The sequence below is a fragment of the Corvus kubaryi genome, unplaced genomic scaffold, assembly GCF_017639235.1.
Source record: "Corvus kubaryi isolate FWS band 111438036 unplaced genomic scaffold, C.kubaryi_AGA036_p1.0 37387, whole genome shotgun sequence".
NCBI lineage: Eukaryota > Metazoa > Chordata > Aves > Passeriformes > Corvidae > Corvus > Corvus kubaryi.
The window spans coordinates 14,718,071-14,740,192 of NW_024581129.1; the positions used below are offsets into that span (position 1 = coordinate 14,718,071).

A 22,122-nucleotide genomic window follows, 5' to 3' on the forward strand; every position below is an offset into this window, starting at 1 on the left:
GGTGAACACCCCCCGCTCTCCCAGCCTGGCTCCAGAGCAGAGATGCTCCAACCCTTGGAGCATCTCTGTGGCCTCCTCTGGACTGTTACAAGAGGTCCGTGTCCCTCTCATGCTGGAGGCCCCAGAGCTGGGTGCAGTACTCCAGGTGTGGTCTCCAGGATGTATTCAGGGCTGTGTGCTGTACTGGCTTCTCAGCTGCAGCTGTTTGCTTTCTTTTCTACTGTCTTGGAATCATCAGGCTTCAAGACTTCTGCTGTAGGAAGGCTGACACAAATCCCCTTGGAGGCAAGAGAAACAGCTTATTTAAACTAAAAGCCAAAAGCTCAGGAAGAACAAATCCAGCAGAGAAGAGAGGTGCCAGCATGGGAAAAGCTCTATTTGAAGTTCAGTGTGATATTTGTACAAGAACAGGTTGGTGTAAACTGGCCTTGAGCACCTTGACGCTGAGAATTAGTGGAAGGTTCTCACTGAGTGGAGGACTAAAGAGCACAAGGGGAGCTTGAAGAATGAGGTTCCAGAGAGGACTTGTACAGGTTGGCTGTGAGAACAGGAGGCTGGCTCAGCAACCTGGCAGCCCTTACCCAGGTTTGGATAGCCAATGCTTAAGAGAATACTTGGTATGAAAAGTGCCTCCAAGCCAGGGAAGCATGCCTGACTTTCCCATGCACTCCTCATTGTTTCTCAAGTGTAGTGATAAGAATTGAATTTTCTGAAGTAGACCCTGGAGAGGTTGCAACATGGGAAAACAGTCTCCAGAGTTCTTGGGAGTTCTTTCCCCCATGGCACAGCCTAGTACAGTGCTCAGCCTGAACTTCATGCTGGTCCTTCCCTAGGGAAAGGACGTGAGTACCTTGATGCCTCCCCCAGTTTCAACTCCACACCACTGGCCTGGGCCCAGAGCCATGTGGCTTTCGTGTTCAGCAGGAACTTCTTCCTCTTGAAATTATCTGCAGTAAAACATCCTTGCTGCTCTTGATGAGCTGGCTGTGAGCAAGAACCAGCCCCTTCTTCCAGCATGATTGCCTCAGGGTTTGCTGTGAGGATCGAAGGTCTCTTGCCTTCCTCCCTGCCCTGCCTTAGATCTGATCTCATCAGGGACACAACGAGCTCTTGGGCTCAAGGTGGAGGCTTGTGGTGCTGGTGTGCCTGGGACCCCTCTCCTTTTCTCTTACTTCCCTGGGTGTCAAGTTTCCACTTCATCCCTTCTCTGTTGGGGTTTGCTGAGCCAGCAGGTCCTGACCACATCACTTCAGGGTCTCACTTTGGGGCAAAAGAGGAGTGTTTGTCTGGGGTAGCAGAGCACTGGCCTCCAGGCACGGATGGGGCAGGGGCAGTGTGCAGCCAGTCATGGTGACTGCAGGGCCAGGGAGGAGGGAGACATGGAAACCCAGTAGTGTTGCACCCTGCAGAGCCAACTCGGGCAGTCTGAGCTTGCTGTGTTGAAGAAGGATTTTTATGTTAATTGTCACAGCATAGGGTATGGTGAGGAGTATTTAGTGTGCTTAAAGGTGCTGCAGAAATCTTTTTTGCTCTTGGACTTCTGCTCCTTTTCTGCTTGGCTTCAAAGTCTCAGCCGTTCCAGCAGAGCTGGCTCACTGATCTTGGCTGTTGCGAGCAGCTGTGGCTCTTCTGGCTGCTGTGAGCAAATGCAAACTATTCCAAGAGTCATCACAGAGGGGAGAAAGAGTTGTGGCAGTGCTTCCTGATCTAGCCAGGAAGAAGCAGTGTTAGCGTTGTTCCTGATGTCCTCATATGCCAGGGATTTAAACTGTTTCTGAAAATGTGGCTTGCCAAACTCTTCCCAGACAGTGTGAAAAAATGCTCCCATCTTGCAGCAAAGCTGCAGCCCTAAAGAAATAATTAATATTGTTGAGTTCTGCTTAGGCAGGTGGTTTGAGGAGCTGCTGTTTATCCTGTTCAGGGCTTCTTAGTATGCAGCAAGGTGGTGGATTTTTGGCAACTCAGCAGACTCAGGTGTAGGTTCAGCCCTCCCTTGTGGCTTTTTTGGTAGCAGCAAATACCTCACCTGCCTCGGGTCATTCGGAAGGGATTGTCCAGCTGCTGGAGGAGCCTGCCCTGCCAAAATACTTATCAAAAGCTCAGTGATAAATACCCCCCCGATGGGCTGTGCTGCTAGAAAAAGGTTTGGCAGCAGGATGTCACTGCCCATGAGCCAAGGTCCAAGGTGCCAGCAGGAAAGGCACAATCAAATGGAGCTGTGAAAGAGCAGGCAGGAGACACAGAGTGTTCTGGTTCCAGTCAGCACTGGACTTTCTGTTTAAGGTTTATTTCATCCTGTGGGACAGAAAATCCACTCTGGGGGGGGTCTTCAGCCTTCTTCAGCAACAGCTTTTTTCCATCTGTGGAGAATATCAGCGAGTGACACTTTCCTGGCCACCCTGTCACCTGCCTGCATTGGGCTGAGGTCCTTGGCAGTTGTGCAAGTGCTCCCAGCAGTTTCTTGTGTGCTGGAAGCCCCTAAAGCATCTGGGAAACCTTTTTAGACAAGCCTGCTTTACACTGACTGTGTGCAAGCTGATTTTCTCTTACCTTTAAAAGCTTTTTGCTTATAAACCTGGTCCAAACCTGCTGCAAGCAGGCAGAGACGATATTTCCCCAGCACCACCTCAGTTATGTGGACAGATCTTTGTGTAAGCTCCTGCTGGAAGCAAATTTGGGTTTTGGCAGAGTAAGTGTCCACATGTGCTGCTGGATACAATAACTGGTGGTGTCTCTGTGTTCCTCGTTCACTATGCAAGGCACTCATGTGGAAATTTCTGTCACTGGAATGCTGAGGGTTGTGCCAATCCCAGTAGTGTGGAACAAAATGAGAGTGGGAATGAATTCTGAAAATCCAATTGTGAAAAGACCCCAGATGGATCTGGGGATGAGTCCAGTCACCCTCTACCTACACAGAAGCTGTAGGCAGACTGAGGAGGAAAGGAGGGAGGGCTGTTGGAGGGTTGTGAGGGGTCCAGGTCTCCTTGGTCTGAGAAGCTGAGCGTGGAGCTTTTCACTCCATGCTGTGGGAACCTGGGGTACATAATGGTACAAAAGGGCTTTGTGAAACTAAAAATCGAGAGCTGTGGAGATAATAGGGTGTTGACAACCATCTAGGCACTTAGAGAACAAATTAGGCTGGGAATGGGAAGCTGTTCATTTGTTGAGTTGAGGAAATTAAAATTCTGTGCACATTATTCCAAAGGAGACTTTTAAAAAGCCTGACAGATCTTACTTGGAACTGTCTGCAGACATGGAGCCAGCTCCCTCTCTGTGCATGGCTGAGTGCTGTTCTCTCTGGGGCAGAGATGGCAGTGACAGAGTGGATTTGGGATGTGTGCTCTGGAAACGTGGTGTCTGCAGCATGCCAGTGCTACTTGGAAGCAGTGTGAGGTTATCTGGCAGCACCAGGAGCTGGCCAGGGGTTGAGCAGCCTTCTTCCTCCCCCTGCTGAGCTGCAGCACAGCTGGGCTCCATACCCAGCTGGCCAGGAGGGGGACGGAGCAAGGCACGGGCAACTTGGCCTCGGTGTCTTCTGAGCTCCGGGAAGCTTTCCTGGACAATCCTTACTCTAAATGTGTGTGCTGGAGCTGTGCTGTGGCTTGGAGGCTCAGCTGGCAGACAAGGTATCATGTTTTGAATTTAGAAATCGTGGTCTTGACCTTTCACCCTGCTGAGGACGTAGGGGTGTGTTTTTGCTGAAGTTTTATCCTTATTCCTATTCAAAGAAGATCCAGGCAGAAGCTGCCAGCAAGCTTAAAAACTCTCTCCTCCTGAAGCATATTCCTGGCAGAAATAATCGTCACAAACTAGGTCTTGGGTCTGTTTCTCTTGGCTGAAGGAACTTGTCAATCCAGAAATGAAGCAAGTAGACTTTATTTATCTTGCTGGCCATTTGTCTTGGAACCCTTTGCTCCGTTATTTCCTGACTCTCATTAATTCTCACACACAGCCTTGGAAGCTGGAAATCAAAACAAATAGAGGAAAAATTAAAAGAAAGTTCAGAGTTTTTTGGGGTTTTTTTTAATATGCAATTAAAATGCGATGTATCCTGCTAGTAGGTATTTCTAGATTGGGTCCTTGAGAAGCAGTATCTTTGGTTTTGTGGGATTTTTTATTTATGGAAATTCATTACTTCCTTCTTATTTTTCCTCTCTAAATCTAGGAGAAACTGATCCTTTTCCCCTCCAAAACAAAAACAACCTCCATTTCTTTTTGATTATGAAGTTTTTGGACTGTCCTAGAAATGAGACTACAAAGAATTATGGACTCTAGGTATGAGCTCCAGACTTTCCTTGAAGGAAACTGAAGATGCTCCCCCCACACCACAGATGCTTCTGCCACTCTGTAAACTCACCTTCAGGTCCTACAGAACAGCCTCAGACCCAGACTTTGAAGGGCTTGCTCTTCGTGTTGGGCTGTCAAGCATGAAGGCAACCCACCTGACTTGCCTTTTGTGCCCTCTGCCCTTCTATATGTGTGCATTTGAGCCTTTCTTTGGGGGTAGAAATGCAGATGTGGAGATGTTGGAGGGCCAGCGAGGACAGAAAAAACAAACTTCACCTGGAGAGTGACTGCCTGGGGTGGAAGCACTGGGCAGTGAGGTTGGGGGTACAGCTCAAGAATCAGAATTGTTTTAGAAGCAAGAATCTGAATTGTTATAAAATTATAAAATTGGTCAGGCTTTGAGAGCTGCTTATTCCAAAAGAGCTGAGAGAAAGGCAGACAAGGTCGAGGCACACCCAGTGCATCCGGGAACGGCTGCTGTTCCGTGAGGGGGGAGCAGTGCTGCTGCCAGCTCCAGATGTGACTTTAGTATGAGGATTCAGGTGCCTTAGTGGCCCAGATGCCAGTTTATCATTCCTGTTGCTTCACACAGGAATCATGTTAATCATTTCATGTTAATGATTATTTTTTTGTTAATTTGAGGTGTATGACACACAAAGCTTCTGCACAGGCTCCTCCCAGTTCAGCGCAGGGGTTGGCAGCAGCAAGGATTGTAAAGCTGGGGTTTGGGAGGACTGGGTAGTTTGTGTTTCCCATCTGTGTAGCACATCTTCCTTTCAGTGGACAAAGGGGCAAATCCACAGGTACATGAGGGTGCTCCATGGTCCCTGACTCGTACCAGGACAGGTGCTGGGAGTGTCTCAGCTCTCTCCTTCCCTGTGCTGAATCCAGGCCTCTCATAGGGAGGTCTGAGCTGAAAGCTGAGACTTTCCCTTGCCAATTTAACCTCTCTTTGCTTATGCTGGGGCCTTGCTGTAGGGGATAGCTGTTCCTGGAGGATACCCCTGATTCAGGGAAGGCTGGGTCTGCAGAACTTGTAGCTCAGTGATGTGGTTTGGTTTGCCCTTAGTCTTGCTGCTGGTGGGTTCTCTTTCGTCCCGTGCTGCCTTCCCAGCTGGACTCCTCCTCTCTCAGCACAAGCTCATCTCCTCCTCCCTAGTTCCCATTGCAGGGACCTTGTACTGTGATTCTGCCAAGTCAGCTTGGAGTGCCTGTTGTCACTTGGAATGTCCTTGATTGCAAAGAAGAGTGACAAGAAGTCAGAAAAATAACGGGAGGGTTGCAGAAAGGCTCTGCTGAGGACAATTCCATAAGTGCTGTCTGTGCCCAACCAGTACCGAGCAGCAGCTCCTGGCTCGTGTGCCTGCAGGGCCAGGCACAGCCTACTTTCCTTGTGTCTGTCCTCAGAAACACTCAGATTCAATAAAAGCTCACTTGCCGGGAGATGCTGTGGACCTGAGTGGTGGCCAGCAGTCTGGCCACCTGGGTCACCTGGTGCTCCTGGGTCCTGCCAGCTCGGCTTGGGGTGAGGTGGAGACTCCTCGGAGCTGCTCCATGTCTTCCCTGCCTTGAGTCGTGCCTGTGCTGCTGCCAGCACCACGTGCTGCACCTCAGGAGGTGACTGGGAAGCGAGTCATGGATGTGGGTGGTGTTCAGGAACATGGATGTGAACCTGAGGATGCTGTAGGTGCCTCTTGCCTGAAGAAAGGGTTTTTTGCCAGCGTGGCAGTGACAGTGGGAAGCACCTTCAGCAAAGTCTGGATGGATCCTAGTCCTGAGAGCTCAGTCTGTGGAGATACCGTGGTGCTTGTTGGCATCATTCAGCTTCTTCCTTGTCAGCAAAGGGTTCACAATGAGACAGGTTCTGGAGAAGAGGGGTGTGCTTGAAAATTCCCTCCTGTCCTGCTGCCACCTCAGCACTGACTGCAGCTGTTCTGTGTAAGGGGGTAGAAAAAAGGTGTGTTTATGCCTCAGCGAGTTTGTATCAGATTTGTGACAGGAGAAGTGTGTGCTTTGCTCCTCCAGATACAGCCACCAAGGCAGTTCCTCCTCCTGTGTAGAGACTGCAGCTTTAAAAATTATTCGGGAGATACCAGAGCCAAAACAAGGGTAAAAACTTCCCCGACAACCTGGGACTGCATTAGCACAGCCCTGTTGTCTCTGCTTTTGCCCTATCAGTGCACGAATGGTGCAGCTGGAGCATTGTTCTGTCCCTTTGCTTCTTGGTTTCTGCATGTGGGGGTCTTTCAGGGGTGTCCTGCCCCTGTCACATTTCCTACTATGAAAATTCCTGATTGCTTCTGATTGTCTTCCACCAGGGAATTCTCTTGGTGTATGACATCACTAATCGCTGGTCCTTTGATGGGATAGACCGGTGGATAAAGGAAATAGATGAGGTAAGTGAATGGAAGAACATAGGCAGTGATCTGTAGCAGAAATATGGGGAGATACCAGCCAAGGCGTTACCTGAGACTGGGGCAGGAACGGCTCTGCTATGGAGGGGACATGATGGCAGTGCAGTAGTAAGTGGAGCAAAGCAATAAATGTCTGCCCTCCACCTCTGTGTAAATCTGGAGTAGTAGGAAAGGGCACAGGAATGGTCAAGAAAGACAGGAAACTTCCCTCAGAAGTGAATGAACTGAGAGGTGACAAATTAGTCATCCCCACCACACAGAGGTGCTGCTGGACAGTCCCTTGGCCACAGAGCAGCTTCTACCTCTTTTCCCTCCACTGCTGTTGCAGCTAAGCAGCCTGCTGGGTGTAGCCGTGATTTCTGCACTTCTGTCCTTGTTCCAGCACGCCCCAGGTGTCCCTCGGATCCTGGTGGGGAACAGGCTGCACCTGGCCTTCAAGCGGCAGGTGCCGACGGAGCAGGCGCGCGCCTACGCCGAGAAGAACTGCATGACCTTCTTCGAGGTGAGCCCCCTGTGCAACTTCAACGTCATCGAGTCCTTCACGGAGCTGTCGCGCATCGTCCTCATGCGGCACGGCATGGAGAAGATCTGGAGGCCCAACCGAGGTCAGTGGGCAGGAGGGTGCTCCGGGTGGGACATTTCGGCTCATGTGGAGCCGTGGGGCTGTGGCTGCCCGGGTGGGAGGTGTGGAACTGTGGGAGCTGCATCCACCTGATGTGGAGGAATGCCTCAGGCCAGACAAGCTGAAGCTGAGCCATGAGCTGCCTGTGCTGGCACGGGGATGGGCTGCTCCAGAGGGCAGTTCAGCATGTCTCGGATCTGAAGTGCTCTGGGGCATCCTCCGCCTTTCTACTTACTCTGGATGAGACTGAGGGCAATTAAGCTCCCAGCTTGAAAGTACTTCAATCAAAGGGCTGTGTGGGATAAATCCAAGTGTAAGCACCTTTCTCCTTGCCCTTGCCTGAGCCTGTCTTCCTTGTTTTGGAGGGAAGCAGAGTGAGCCCAAGGAACTGAAAGGGAGTAAATCTCATCCCTGCTGTCAGCATGCAGCAGTGGGCTGGGTTATTCCATATATCCAGGCATGAGTGCCACAGGAAGGCAAACCACGAGCAGATTCCATGTTACGTCTCAGCCTGTTGAGTTTGAAGCAAAATAATCTCGGTTCCCACATTATTCCTGGCTGGAGGTAGCAGTGTGTCCCACTGCAGTCTGAGCAGCAGGAGATCTGTGTTCCTGGGATGCTGTGTTCTCATGTGGATCTTCAGCTCCTGCTCATCAGGATGGGAAAATCCTGTTTGCCAGCCCCAGTCACCAAATCTTCTGCCTGGGCTCCTGTCCCCGACCTGGCTGCTGTGCCATGGTCTGCGGGTCACAGAGGGATGGTGGGCAGGGACTGGGCTGAGTTCACAGACCTTTCCTGAATCTCTTCCAGAGGATTTGTAACTGCAGGCTGCCTGCTTGGGAATGGAAAGGGCAAAAGGAAACGGCCTCAAGCTGTCCCAGAGGAGGTTTAGATTAGATATTGGGGGAAATTTCCTCACAAAAAAGGTGGTCAGGCACTCAAACAGGCTGCACAGGGCAGTGGTGGAGTCACCATTCCTGGAAGTGTTCAAAAAAGATGCAGATGTGGCACTTGGGGACATAGTTTAGTGGAGGCATTGGCAGTGCTGGGGGAATGGTTGGACTCGATGGTCTTAGAAGGCCTTTCTGACCGAAATGATTCTGTGGTTCTGTGACTGGGGGCTCCGTACCGGGAAAGGGGGATCTGCTGCTCGGGAACGGCAGCGTGCCTCTGGCCGCAGGCAGGCGGGAGGATAACGAGTGCCCTCGTGTGGCCGCTGGCTGGGAATCCTCCGGCAAGGAGAGGGACTTGCAGGCTCACAGGATGCCCGCTGAGCTGGGAGGATGCTGGGAAGCTCAAAAGGGCAGAGTAGTGTTCTGGGTGTTCTGCCTTGGTGGGTCTCTGTGGCTGGGGGGTTCTGCAGAGAGCTGCCCCCTGAGCAGGTCCCAGGTGCCACTGTCCTGTTCCAGGACTTGCTGACCCTGTTGCCTCTTTCCTAGGCACCTCCTGGTTGCCAGAGGGTGGGTTGAGAAGCCAAGTGTCTGTCAGGAACGTGAGTCAGGCCCTGCCAGCCCCGGGTGCTGAGCAGAGCAGGGCTGGCAGTGCCTAACCCTGTGTTCACACCAAAGCTGGTGTCTGGCAAAGCACAAACCTGCAACAGCAGAGCTCACCTTGATTGCCCAAGCTTTTGTCCTAAATACCCTGCTCCCTACTCCCAGCTCCTGTGAGATCATTACTGCCATATCTCCCTGAGGAGCTGGAGCTGTGCAGCACAAGGAATAGTTGTGGGGGAAGGGCAGCCCAGGGGATCTCCTGGCCCTTGACTGTGTGGTCCTTTCTCCCACCAGTGTTCAGCTTACAGGACCTGTGCTGCCGAGCCATCGTGTCCTGCACCCCGGTGCACCTCATCGACAAGCTCCCCCTGCCTGTCACCATCAAGAGCCACCTGAAATCCTTCTCCATGGCCAACGGGATGAATGCAGTGATGATGCACGGCCGCTCCTATTCCCTGGCCAGCAGTGGGGGCGGGAGCAGCAGCAAAGGGAACAGCTTGAAGAGATCCAAATCCATCCGGCCTCCCCAGAGCCCCCCACAGAACTGCTCACGCAACAACTGCAAGATCTCTTAGCAGGATGGGCACCCTGAGCTTCTGTCGGATCCACACCCACCCACCGATGTACAGCTGTTTGCACACCGAACCCTTTTCCACTGGATCCTTTTGGAGGGGCCACGGTTGCTTTTCCAATGGCACGCACAAGCGTTAGGAATGTGCTCACGTTTTGGCTTGGCATAGGAAGAAGCATGGTGCCGGCTGGATCCCGCAGCACTGGCGGGGAGAGGATCTGCCAAGTGACCCTCCAAGAATGCTTTGGGCTTTGCCTCTTGGCCTGGGGTGGAAAATTCAGCAGCTGCCGGGTTGGGGAGGGGGGAAGGGGAAAAAAGCTCATCCAGTCTCAATGGAGCAATGGATTTAATGGAAGATTGAGAGGCTTAAGGGAGTAGGCAAGGAGAGTCTGTGCTGCAACTTTAACTCTTGGCCTCCTGAACAGATTGCTGGTGCAATAGTGATCATTGGATGTAGACAAAAAGAAACAGGGACAGGGGACTAATGACAGTTTTCACCGGGATGTTAACCTGCTGTTGCCAAAAAAACCAGAAAACAAGGCAAGAGTTGGCCAATTGGGAAGGGGAAGGCAGCGCTCCGTTCGCTGCCTTCGCTTATTTATGTAAATATTATACATATATATAAATATCACTTGTTTTTTAAGGGTTTTTTTAAGAAGCAGTCAGGGAAAATTTTATGCAGCCATGTAAATACAACACTGGATTGACTTTCCCAGTGTCAGCAAAGGGGACAAGTGGAGGATTTTCCAATGAAAACACATAAATGCTTTAAGAGACTTTCCCTCACCTCTGGGCTCGTGCTGATGTTTTTAAATACTACATGTGCAGAAGGAAAGGACGATTGGTGTGGAACATGCCCCGAGCTGCTCTATTCCTGTCATTCCCTAGAACCTGTGAGTGCTGAAGGCAGGGTGGGATGGCAGTGCATGGAGAAGCAGAACGGTGAGGCCAGGGTCCTGGGGGGTTGGAGTGTTTTGGCAGGCGGGAGGAAGAGGCAGCTCTGGGGTCAGACTGATGCCTTGCTCACTTTGTGCTTTCTCATCGGGGATTGGGGAGCAGGGGGTGGAAGCATTGTGCCTAAAGCAGAGGAAAAATGCTGAATTTTGTTCTTTATTGCTGCAAAGCCTCAGCCGTCGCTTCTAGTGCCCTCCATCCATGACAGCACCCCATGTGACAGCCCCTGGATCCTGGCTGCTTCCAGCTTTGCTTTCCCAAAGATGCTGCCTGGGCTCGCCCTGCTGTGGCTCCTCCTGGATGAAAGTGGGAAAGAGCAGAAGTGGCTTTTCCCACTGGAGCGTGAAGGAGCAGGGACTGGGAAGGTGGAAGGTTGGGGTGGGGAAACAGCAATCTCCAGGTCCCTTAGAGGCAAAGTCACTTGGCTCTTGGGGCAGTCCCAGGAGATGGGGAGAGCAAACTGCCTTGCTTTGTGGGATGGCTCCTGGATCTTGGAGGGGTAAGAGCTTGGGATGGATCTTCTGTCAAGCCAAGTGCACCTGCTTCCCTGGCTTTGTTCCATGGCTGACCTGTGCTGGAAATTCACCTGGAAACTGAGAAATAGCACCCAGCCCTTATCCCAAAAGCTAAGGGAGCCTGGCAGTGGGGCTGAGCTACGGTGGCAGGTTCTCACAGGTGGCCAGGGTGTGTAGATTGTGAGTAGTGTGGTAGGAAGTGAAGTGTACAGCACTGCCATCCCCTCCTGGGACCAGCAGCTCCTCAAGGCCCGGGCTTGCTCTGCTCCCCCTTTCCAGGCAGCCTGGGGCACTGCATGGGCAGAATGAAGCCGCTGCAGCTCCCGCGCGGCCGACGGACCCGCTGTGTCCAGGCAGCAGGGACAGCAGGGACAGCAGGGACAGCAGGGACACGTCCCCCCGCGGGGACGTCGCTTCCCTGGCTCCCAAGCCGGCCTGGGAGGTGCCAGAGGCTTCCCCCTCCCCTCTCTGCAGAGCACAGCACGGGCCGGTCTCTTGGCTCGGCTCTCTCGTGCTTTATCGCCCAGCTCAAGTGAGCGAGGACAGAATTAAACCCCAGGCAGGTGGAGGGGGAGAGGAATCCTTTGTAGTGGTGCTTTGGCTCGAGAGCAAAGCCGCAGCCGGGCCGTCCCGGTGGCGCAAAGGCCGGGGGATTTGGAGAACCTGTCTGGGATGGCTGGCACCTGTTTCCCATCACTTAACACACAGCAGAAGACAATCGCTGGCTCAGCAGCACAGGGATATACGGCCAACAGGTGACCGGCACCGCCAGGGGCGGCTCCTCCCGGGAATCACCCCCGGGCACCACAGGGCCCCGGCGCCGGTGTGTGGGGCGAAGAGGGATAAAGGGATCCTTCCTGAAATCACCAAGCGGCTGCATGTCTCAAAACTTGCTGTACCTCTGCTTTGGTTTGGCTGTGCCACGTGTGCCACCTCCCCACGCTGTTTCCCTGTGGTTGGTCTAGGTTTTGTCACCCTGTAAAGTCTCACGGATCCCGTCTGGAGTGGGGATGGAAGATTTCCCTGGAGTGATTGCCCAGCAACAAACTTTTTTTATTTTTTAATTTAAAAGGAAAAGATTCTTGCATCTGATGTCAACACTAGTCTGTAGCTGCTCTCCAACACTTGTACCATTCCTGAGTTGGGTTTTTTTGGACTATCCTTTTATTTTTTTATTCCTTTGTACAGTCAGTGTTGTTTAACTGATTCTACATGGTTTTGTTTTGTATAAATTAAAGTCTTTTTGTTTGTTTTGAACTACCAATTGAAAAGAGGAGAAGTTGTATCTGTTTTTGTGGGGGCTGGGAAGAGGTTGAAGGGAAAAAGGTGGTGGTTTTGCCCATGCCTGGGGATTTCAGACTGTTTGTGGTACAGGTGTGTATTCCCATTTCCAGGTCATCCACAAAATAACTCGAATTACATTTTCTGGGGAGCCATGATTCCTGGCTGTGGTGGCTTTTTGCCCTTTTCTGTAGATGCAGAAGATAAATCTGTTCTTGATTCTCACAGAACCCCTGATGTGGGGTAGTGGAGCCCTGAGAAAACACAAACTCCTCTCCAACAGGCTCGGTCCCATAGGTGGCTGGAGGAAGCCAGGCTCTCCAGCAGTTTGCCAGGAATTGTGCCCAGACCCTGCTCCACGGCGACAGAACAAGTACAGTCAAAGCCTTAAATCCCTTCTTTGGGTCTGGGTGATCCTGGGGGAGCAGAGAGTGCTGTGGCAGCAGTCACCCCTCCTGCCCAGACTGGGGCGAGCTGGAAGCCATCCCGGGACAAATGGGACTGAAACAGAGAGGATGCTGCAGGGACCTCGGAGCACCAGTGTCACACCAGGGTGGCTTTTGGAGGCACCAGGAGCCCCAAAGAAGGGGGATTTGATCCTGGGGTGGAGGGAGACATCTTGTCTGATCCCCTTCTCCCAGCCCACCTCCCCTTGACCTCCCTTTTCCCCTGCCTTCTCACTTCCCTAGGATCAGATTTTCCACTTCGTACCAGACTGGCCACGCTTGTTTTAACAGCTTAAGTAGTAATTGCTGGGGCTGGGAGGGGGCAGGGGGAAATGAGATCGTGTCTGCAGCCTGGAAAACCCTGGAGCTAAGGTGAAAGCCTGGTCAGGGAAGAGTCACGCAGCCCCTTTTTTTCCCTTTTTCTTCAGGGGGTTCTGGAAGTGTCTGTTCCCTCTCACAGGGCCGAAACAAAGGCTGTGTGTGGTTTCAGGTGGGGTCGGGACAGCCGGAGCCCATTAGGGCGGAGCAGCGGGGGCTGCGGGGCTGCAGCTGTCTGCTTGGGAAGAGCAGGGCAGGAAAACACTGCACAGTCTGAGCGGGGTGGGAAAGCTGGGAGAGCTTCGAGGCTCTCTGCTCCTTGGAGAAAGGAGGGAGCAGGTTGCTCTGGGATGATTCAGGACTTTGGTCATTGTGTTTCTCTGCACCCACCTTTCTGATGTGAGGCTTCTTGGGTTGGTCCCACTGTCCCACGCAGCCTGGCAAGAGGTGGTGACCTTGATGCAACTGCAAGATGCTTGAAAATGAGGGTGCAGCTCCCCATGGGTGAGGCAGGAGCCTGCCGGGTGCAGTGGGTTATGGGAGCAGGGACATGTGGCACAGCACCCTTCCCTCCAGGACCCAATGCTGAGCTAATTCGTGTCTTGGAGGGAGAAGATGAACCATAAAACCGTCATCTGTGTCTGGCATCTTTGCAAGTGACCCCAAAAATCCCTGTTCTAGAGTGCAGTTGGTGCCTGGACACGTGGAGGTGAACAGTTCAGAAGTGTTGAGATGGTGAAATTACCATGGGCTGGGCCAGGGTGGGCAGAGTTGCTTTGTCGTTCACCTTCAGCTGAAGAAGCGCTAGAGGAGGCTGGCTGGGGGTCCCCAGGTGGGGTGAATGTCTCAGCGTGGGTGGGGGTCCCAAGGTGTTGGTGAGGATCTCCAGTCATTGGGAGCCACATTTCCAACCACGCAGCAGCTGCCATTCCTCCATCCAGCCTTGCACCACTGAGGTGAAGGTTCCTGGTTTGTCCCGGCCTCGCAGCTTCTGATCTCGGGAACGCAGGCATGAGGCACCTTGGGCTCTGATGTGAAACACGTGCTACCCTCTGAGGCTGCTCCTCTGGCTCTGGAAAGGGGCAGTGGGGCAAGAGCCAACCCACACCGGGGCACTGGCATTGTGTTGTGACCACATGGAGCCCAGCATGGGTATAGGCAGAAGTTGGGCTCCAGATCTTTTTCCCCCTTCCCTTCTGCATCAGCACCCTGGGAAGGACCCTGGGACACCCCAGAGTGGCTCTATGCCCTGGACTGCGTCCCTGGGGACCAAGGTGCCCTGCATCTGCCACGTTGTTTCCCAGCTGGAGCAAGGTGGGTTTGTGGATCAGGAATCTCCAGGCAGCAGAGGCCTGGGGCCAGCTGGGTGGGTCTGGGGGTTTCAGGCCGCCAGGGCACGCAGGGCACAGGCCCCAGCAGCTCCTGGCTGGGCTATCCTGATGCAATTCCCTATTTGCAAAACATCAGCCTCCCCATGAGTGCCCAAGGGCAGCATAACCTTCCCTCAGCATCCGCAGCTGAATGGATCCTTGGGTGGCTTCTTGCCTGTGGAACGGGATTCAGGGCACAGCCATGGGACATGCTCCAGCCCTCCATGCGTGGTCATGGCCAGCTGGTGACAGGCCTGACTGTGCTTTGGGGTTTTGGGCCCCGGGGAGCCCCAGAATCGCCATGGGCAGCCCAGAGCCAGCAGCAGTGCAGCTGCTTGCTGGCCCGGGCAGGGAAGTGGCAGGGGTGGCCGGTCACAGCCCTGTGTCGGTGGTACTGGCTGGGGGTCACCGTGCGTTGTGGCTGCACCCTGCTCACACCAGCATGGGGCTGTCGAGGGTCCCCCAACTCACCTGGCCTGGGGCAAAAGGGCTTCCCCAAGGAGCCACAGACCGGGGGAGCACCAAACCATTACATGCGAAAGCAGCACTGGGGTGGGGTGGGTTGGATCCCCCCCCCCAAAAAAAAAGGAAAGGGCTCCCACCGGTTTTTTTGTCCCCTCCACCACCGGCCCCCCAAGAGAAGAGGCTGGAGGTATTGAGCTGCTCCCCGGGGCAAAACCTCCTCGGGTTTGCTGTTTCACAGGGGCTGCAGACCCCCCTCAGGGCTGAGGCTCACACCAGAGCCGGAAGAGTTAATGCTGCCAAAATGCCATGAAATGTTCCTGCTGCAGGTCAGTCTCCATCGGGGATTAGAGGGATCTGGCCGGGGAGCCGGGGCCGGCTCCTGCCAGCTCGGGGCTGGTGCGGGACGTGCTGGTTGAGCCCAAGCACAGTGTGCCGGGGTCTGGTGTGGCTCAGGAGACATCCTGGCCGTAAATCATCGGGGAGGGAGGGCTGGGAGCCCCAGGGGGCTGGGGGAGCCCCTCCAGGGGGGCTGGGTGGGCACCCATCCCGCCAGGCGAGACAAGGCACTCGTGGGATGCGGGCTGGAAAGCGGGGATGGATCCGTGCCGCTCCCGGGCACCTTCGGCTGTGGTGACGGTGGGTGCCCAGAGATGCGGTGCGGGGTGAGGGGCTCCCGGGCCAACCGGGTCCCGGCCGCCCGCAGCGTGGGCTCCGAGGGCTCCGCGTGCCTCCCGCCGGCCGCCCCGTCCGAGTGGACCGCAGGCTCCGGCTGTTTTCTCATCCTGCAGGAATTCGGCTCCGTGGGCCGGGCGGGTTTTTGTGTGCCCCCCCCCTCCCCGCCTCCCTTCACTCTCCCTCTTTGGAGACTTTCTGCATTCTGCCTTTGATCTCCCCCCGTGTTTGCCCAGGGATCGCCGGGCTCGCCGGGGTTAGAGGCTGAGGTCAGCGCCTTTCCCATTCCAAACACCCAGAAACATCAGTGGGAAGGGAGGGGATTCAGATTACAACCTTCCCGTCCTCCCCTTCCACCCCACTCGCCCCGTTGGCCGTGCCGGGGATGGACTGAGCCCCGAGGGACACCCGCCACTGCCGCCGTGTCCCCGGCGCCCCGAGAGCCGAGCGGCGGCGATGGATGGAGGCGGCGGGCGGCATCGCCGGTGGTCCGGCGGGCGCCGGGTGTGCTGAAGGACAGAGATTTGGTCCTCTCCTCCTCCTCTTTGTCCCCCCGCCCGCCCGCCTTCTCCCTCATCCCCTCCGTCCTGAATGTGATTTATCCCGAGCCCTCGCCAGCGAGCCAGGCCGGCGGCGCGGGGTGGCCCGATGGCTCCTCGGGGCAGAGGCGGGCGCGGGGCTCGGGGCCAGCGCACGGGCGGGCGGCAGCGGGTCCCCGTGGGCGTCGCGCTGCTCCTGCCCGTGCTGGCGGCGGCGGCCGGGCTGAGCCTGCAGCCGGGCAGGATGCGGCACCTGGGCGTCTGCCCCAACCAGCTGAACCCCAACCTGTGGGTGGACGCCCAGAGCACCTGCGAGCGGGAATGCCAGGCCGACCAGGTGAGCGAGGGGGCTGCGGGGGCGGCGGGCGGCAACAGGGTTTGGGGGGCATCCGCAGGTCCCCGAAGGAGATGCTTTGGGGTGCGGGTCCTGTGCTGGGTGGCACAGCCGGTTCAGTTGTTTCAGTGCAACGGGCTCAGCCCTGCTGCAGCTTTGCCCCCTAAGCCCCACCTGTCGGCTGGGCTCCCCAGTCCCCCACAGGCAGAGAAACTGCTTGTTGCCCCCTCATGACCGTGTCCCGTAGTCAGAACACCCTCCTCGTGCACCCGCAGGATGCTCCCACCCTGTCAAAGGGCTAGCTGGGATGAAGGGAATGGGTGTGCTGGGACACAGACCCCATCAGGCCGAGGACAGAATCCTTTCCCAACTTTTCCCTGGGGGCCAGAGCCCACCCACGGACCGGGTTGTCCGTCCCAGAGAGCCCTGGCCCTGAGCTCCACCAGGGTGAACAGGGGCACCCCCATCCCAGTCAGGGCCGTCTGAACCCATAGGGGAGATTCCTTCACAATTCATCTGGATAATGAGTTCTGCCTCCCCTCGGCCAGCAAAAGCCGAGAAGAGCAAGCTGTTCTCCACTGTTGGGGAGAAGGGACCGTCAGCACTGCGGTGCACCCCGAAACATCCTGGGGGTGCTGAGGGCGGGTTGGGGCTGGTGCAGCTGTGCCGGGCAGGTCGGGCTCTTACCCGGAGCCCAGCGATGCCGAAGGTGCGCGGGGCCGCGCGGGGGACACCCGCCCACCCCAAAGTCCTACAGGGGTGGGAACAGCATCCACAGCCCCAGCACAGCGGTGACCTCCATGTCCACCCCCGCCCCCCGCAATCTCTTCTCCCTCCCCGACCAGGACTGTGAAGACTTTGAGAAATGCTGCACCAACGTGTGTGGGCTGCGGAGCTGCGTGGCCGCGCGCTTTGCCGACGGCAGCGTTCCGGCGCTGGCGCCCGCCGCCTCCTGCGAGAGCTTCGTGTGCGCGCAGCAGGGCTCCGACTGCGACATCTGGGACGGGCAGCCCGTCTGCAAGTGCAAGGACCGCTGCGAGAAGGAGCCCAACTTCACCTGCGCCTCCGACGGCCTCACCTACTACAACAAGTGCTACATGGACGCCGAGGCGTGTCTGCGCGGCACCCGCCTCACCACCGTGCCATGCAAGCACATCTTCACCTGGCCCGACACCAGCCCCGTGCCGCAGGAGACCACGGCGCGCCCCACGCCGGGCGCCGGCTCCGAGGTGCCGGTGCCCCCCGCCCTCTACACCAACCCCTTCCACCAGTCCGTGCGCGCCGGCGGCACCGTCAGCTTCCGCTGCGACGTGAGCGGGCGCCCGCAGCCCGACATCACCTGGGAGAAGCAGAGCGAGCGGGAGGAGAACTTCATCATGCGGCCGGACCAGATGTACGGCAACGTGGTGGTCACCAACATCGGCCAGCTGGTCATCTACAACGCCCGCCACGAGGACGCCGGCATCTACACCTGCACGGCCCGGAACGCCGCCGGGCTGCTCCGCGCCGACTTCCCGCTGTCGGTGGTCAGGCGGGAGCCGGGGGGGACCCCGCGGACCGGCAGCCCCCAGCCCTTCCCCAGCGCCGAGTGCCTGAAGGAGCCGGACCGGCGGCGGTGCGAGGCCACGGAGGTGCGCTGGCATTTTGATGCCAAGCAGGGCTCCTGCCTCACCTTCCGCTACGGCGGCTGCGGGGCCAACAGGAACCACTTTGAGACGTACGAGGAATGCCGAGCCGCCTGCCTGGGCAGCGCCCGCCCCACCTGCCTCCTGCCCATGGTGCAGGGGCCCTGCCAGAACTGGGAGCCGCGCTGGGCGTACAACCACCTGCTCAAGCAGTGCCACTCCTTCGTCTACGGCGGCTGCGAGGGCAACACCAACAATTTTGAGAGCAAGGAGACCTGCGAGGACGTGTGCCCTTTCCCCAAGAGCCTGCAGTGCAAGGCCTGCCGCCTGAAGAGCAAGATGGTGCTGAGCCTCTGCCGCAGTGACTTTGCCATCGTGGGGCGGCTTATGGAGATCGTGGAGGACCAGGACTCCGGCATCGCCCGCTTCGCCCTCGAGGACGTCCTCAAGGATGAGAAGATGGGCCTCAAGTTCTTCAACATCAAGTACCTGGAGGTGACCTTGACCGACATGGACTGGAGCTGCCCCTGCCCCAACATGACGGCGGAGGACGGGCCCCTGATCATCATGGGCGAGGTGCACGACGGAATGGCCACGCTGGACCCCAGCAGCTACGTCCGGGCGGCCAACGACAAACGGGTGAAGAAGATCTACGAGCTGATGGAGAAGAAAACCTGCGACCTCCTGAACCGCTTCCAGGACTAGGGGAGAGCCAGAGTGTGCCGACGGGGGGAGCTGCAGACACACCACGGAGGGGGCAGCCTGAGGGAGCTCCTGCACCAGTGCCTGTATCTAGAGGTTACCACTGTCATGTAGTTCCCCCCCAACCCCATGCCGAGCCCCAGACCAGCTCCCACCTCCACTGTAATTTATCTGCCGCATGTTCCCCCCACCGTGTGACCCCCCCCAGCCTGTCCAGCAGCAATAGAGAACTGGGTTGGGTTGCAGAGGGGTGGGAGATCTGCCAGGACCACCCCACTCATAAAATCTTCCCACCTCACCAAAGCCTCTGGGCCCAGTGTAACACCCCTGGTGCTGGACCTGACCCTTTCACTGGTGCTGGAGGTGGAACTGGGGACACCCCCGCCCCCCAGTGTTTGTGCTGAAAACATCAGGGAGCTGCTGCGGTGTGGAAGCCAAAGCCACAGTTTATTGGGTGGGCAGCAGCACAATCCTGGGGAGGGGGGAAGGGAGACAGGCCCCGTGCCATCAGCACAGCACCCTCCGAGCAAATGGGGCAAGGAGTCTCCCCCGTGCCCAGGGGTGTTGTGTCCTCTCCCCCACACCGGTGCCCCCCTTGTCTGAGCCCCCCGTGGCAGCTGCGCTGGCTCCTGTGGTCCAGGCTGGGGCACCCCACTGCAAAGGGAGCCCCAAAGGCACCAGGGGAGAAGCGACCCCCCCAGCCAAGTCAGCCCCAGCTGGGGTGAGTGGGGCACTGTCCCCTCAGTGCTGTCCCCAGCCCCAGTGCAGCCATGGTGGGACAGTGACAGCGCCGCAGGAGGCATCAATGGGGACAGCGGCGCCGGGAGGTGCTGGAAGCGCTGTCAGGGCAGGTTACAGCTTGCGGAAGATCAGGCTCTTGTTGTTGGCCGGCATGTCCACCTGGAGGCACAGAGCCGGGCTCAGGGCTGCACAGCGGCACGGGGAGCGCCCCAGGGCCCACCACCTACCATCCTCTCCAGGCACAGCCCGTTGGCCTCGGCCAGCTCCCGCAGCAGCGCCGTGTCCCGCAGCCCCCAGGCGGGATTGCTGCGGGCAGGGAGGCGTGGGTCACACACGGGGACGTCCCCCCCAGAGCATCCCCATCTCCCAGGGGCGCCCCCGGCTGCGGGGCTGCCCTCGGGCGTTGCTTATCTTGAAGGACCACGCTGGGAGGGAGCTTCCTGCAGCTGCAGGAGCAGGGGCAGGACACAGAGCACAGGATGGGCCCCCAGCAGCCTGAGCCCCCCCAGCCCCCTCCTACCTCTGCCTCAGGCTGCGGTCAAAGTCCACGTTGCTCTGGGGGCTGATCTGGCCGTCCACGGCGTAGGGCTGGTGGGACACAGCTGGAGCTGCAGGCAGGAGCCCCCCTGTGTCCCCCCAGCCCCCCTCCCATGGGCTGCTGTCCCCACCACGCACAGGAGCCAAGCAGGAAGAGACACGGCCCCCAAAGGGAACCATGAGTCCCATCACCCACTGTGGGTCCTGTCACCCTCTGCAGACCCCCCCCAGACCCTGCCTCGGATAAGGTGAGGGAGGAGAGGATCTCACTCATCCAAAACTGCCCCTTTCAAGGCTCAGCGTGTGCCCCAAAAGGCAGAGACCCCCCCCCAAACCCAAGCCCCTGCATTTCCCGCTTCCCTCCCTAAGCCATGCCTAGAGCTGCCCTCCCACCTGCCCCCCCAGCATCCGCTCTGACACCCTGCACCCCCCAGGATGCTCCCGCCCCAGGACAGGACCCACCCCATAGGTGAAGAGCACACCTCCGGGCTTCAGCAGCACCCCGGCACCCTTGAACAGGCCCTGGGGAACGAGAGAGGTGGGAACCAGGTCAGGGGGCTGGGGACACCTCCCAAGAGAGCCCTCCTGGGCCCTGGCAGGGGACAGGGGCTGGCGAGGGCCGCTCACCTCGGTGCACCGCAGCTCTGCGATGTGCATCATGTTGATGCTGACGAGGAGGTCGAGGGAGGCGGGCTGGGTGCCCCCCCAGGTCTCCCAACCCTGTGACACGTCCAGCAGGATGGGGGGCAGCAGGTTGGGCAGCCCCGTGGCCTCCACGTAGGCAGCAATGCTGTGGGCACCAAACCTCACCTCAAGCCCTGCCGGGTCCCCCCCGTCCCCCCCCAGCACCCGCTGCAGGCAGGGACAAACTCCTGGATGGGCTCTCCGATGTGGAATAACAAAGATGTGGGTGCAGCACAGCCTGGGGGCTCTTTGTCCAGCCCTTTGCTTCCAGCTGGCACGTGGAGAACTGGAAGCACCTGGACAACCAGCAGCACGTGGATGGAGAGGCCCCAGGGCCTAAACTCCCCAATTTTGGAGCACCCTCCCATTGTGGGGCACCCCACTGGTACCACTGCACCAGCACCACCCGATTTTGGTGTTACTGACACCCTTTTTGGCACATTCACCACCCAGCTCTCAGCTCCTGCAGCCTCCCAGCCCGGGGATTATTTTTACCCAAGGTGGTGGGTGCTGCTGGGTGGACAGCACAAAACTCCCCCTGGACAGGTGCTGATTCCAGCACCTCTCCACGAGGCTTATTTTTTTTCAGTGGTGGAAAGCTGGATTTTGGGACCTTTCTGGAAAAAAATAAAGTCCTGAGCTGGGGAACATGGGGTGTTTGGGAGTTGGATATTGGGGATTTACTGAAAAAAATATAGTGAGTATTGAGTTGGGGAGCCTGGGCTGGGGAAAAGTCGAATATTGTGGTTTGCCTGGAAAAAATAAAGCATCAAGCCAGAGAGCCTGGGCTGCCCAAGGAGGCCCTTGCTGGGAAAAAATACACATGAAGCTCATCTGAGAGCAGGATAATGGGGTTTTCCTGGAAAAAATACAGCACCAAGCAGGGGAGTCTGGGCTGCTGGAGAGTTGGATATTGGGTTTTTCCTGAAAAAAGAAAAAAAGTGTGGAACCTGGGCCCACTGTTGAGTAGGTCATTTCTGGGAAAAAATATGCATCCAGCTCACCCAAGAGTTGGATATCAGGGTTTTCCTGAAGGAAAAACAGCACTGAGCAGGAGAGCCCAGGCTGCAGAAGAGTTGGGTACTGGCGTTTTCCTAAAATCCCAAAACGAAATAAATAAGGAAAAAAATAACCAGGGGGGTGGGGAACCGGGGCCGCGGGTCCGTGGGCCCGTGGGAGGGGGCTGCAGGCGGTGCCCCCCCGGGGTCCCCCGTCCCCCCGGGACCCCCGGCCCCGCTCACCTGCGCAGCGCCCGCGGGTCGATGTCCGAGGGCTGCCAGCGCGTCTGCGGCAGCGCCCGCGCGAAATGCGCGGCGTGGAGCCCCGCGCCCGCGCCCACCTCCAGCACCCGCAGCGCGCCCGCGCCGCCCCCCGCGTACTCCCGCAGCACCGCCAGGATCGGGCCCTTGTTGCGCTCCGCGGCCGCCGGGACCTGCATGGCCGGGGCGGGCGGCGGAACTACCGCTCCCGGCACCCCCGGCACCGCCGGCACCGCCCCGCGCCGCGGGTGGAGCTTCCCACGGCGGGTGGGGAAAAAGGCAGGAAGAAGGAA

The 22,122-nt window shown here is 57.3% G+C and overlaps 3 protein-coding genes across 6 annotated transcripts in view; 2 read left to right on the forward strand and 1 right to left on the reverse strand.

Moving 5' to 3' along the window:
- Positions 1-12,127, forward strand: part of RAB40C (RAB40C, member RAS oncogene family) — a 36,354-nt gene extending 24,227 nt beyond the window's left edge. For both annotated transcript variants that reach the window (XM_042037073.1, XM_042037072.1), the window contains 3 exons: positions 6,606-6,683; positions 7,084-7,306; positions 9,111-12,127. In XM_042037073.1, the coding sequence (XP_041893007.1) occupies positions 6,606-6,683; positions 7,084-7,306; positions 9,111-9,391 (582 nt within the window). In that variant the 3' untranslated portion in view covers positions 9,392-12,127. The remainder of the gene's footprint in view (positions 1-6,605; positions 6,684-7,083; positions 7,307-9,110) is intronic.
- A 3,590-nt stretch (positions 12,128-15,717) lies between these two features.
- WFIKKN1 (WAP, follistatin/kazal, immunoglobulin, kunitz and netrin domain containing 1) lies at positions 15,718-18,940 on the forward strand. The gene is made up of 2 exons (XM_042037533.1): positions 15,718-16,284; positions 17,127-18,940. The coding sequence occupies exons 1-2, from the start codon at positions 16,057-16,059 to the stop codon at positions 18,609-18,611; spliced, it is 1,713 nt and encodes a 570-aa protein (XP_041893467.1). The 5' UTR covers positions 15,718-16,056; the 3' UTR covers positions 18,612-18,940.
- A 96-nt stretch (positions 18,941-19,036) lies between these two features.
- Positions 19,037-22,076, reverse strand: METTL26 (methyltransferase like 26). 3 transcript variants are annotated; one of them, XM_042037534.1, is made up of 6 exons: positions 21,812-22,068; positions 20,514-20,676; positions 20,349-20,444; positions 19,870-19,937; positions 19,577-19,655; positions 19,037-19,508 (listed from the first exon to the last, which is right to left on the reverse strand). In XM_042037534.1, exons 1-6 carry the CDS (start codon positions 22,006-22,008, stop codon positions 19,461-19,463), a joined length of 651 nt encoding a protein of 216 aa, XP_041893468.1. In that variant the 5' UTR covers positions 22,009-22,068; the 3' UTR covers positions 19,037-19,460. The 3 variants fall into 3 exon arrangements, with proteins under 3 accessions (XP_041893468.1, XP_041893469.1, XP_041893470.1); XM_042037535.1 differs by having other exon boundaries at positions 20,349-20,408; positions 21,812-22,066; XM_042037536.1 differs by lacking the exon at positions 19,577-19,655 and having other exon boundaries at positions 21,812-22,076.
- Between the last annotated feature and the right edge of the window lie 46 nt (positions 22,077-22,122).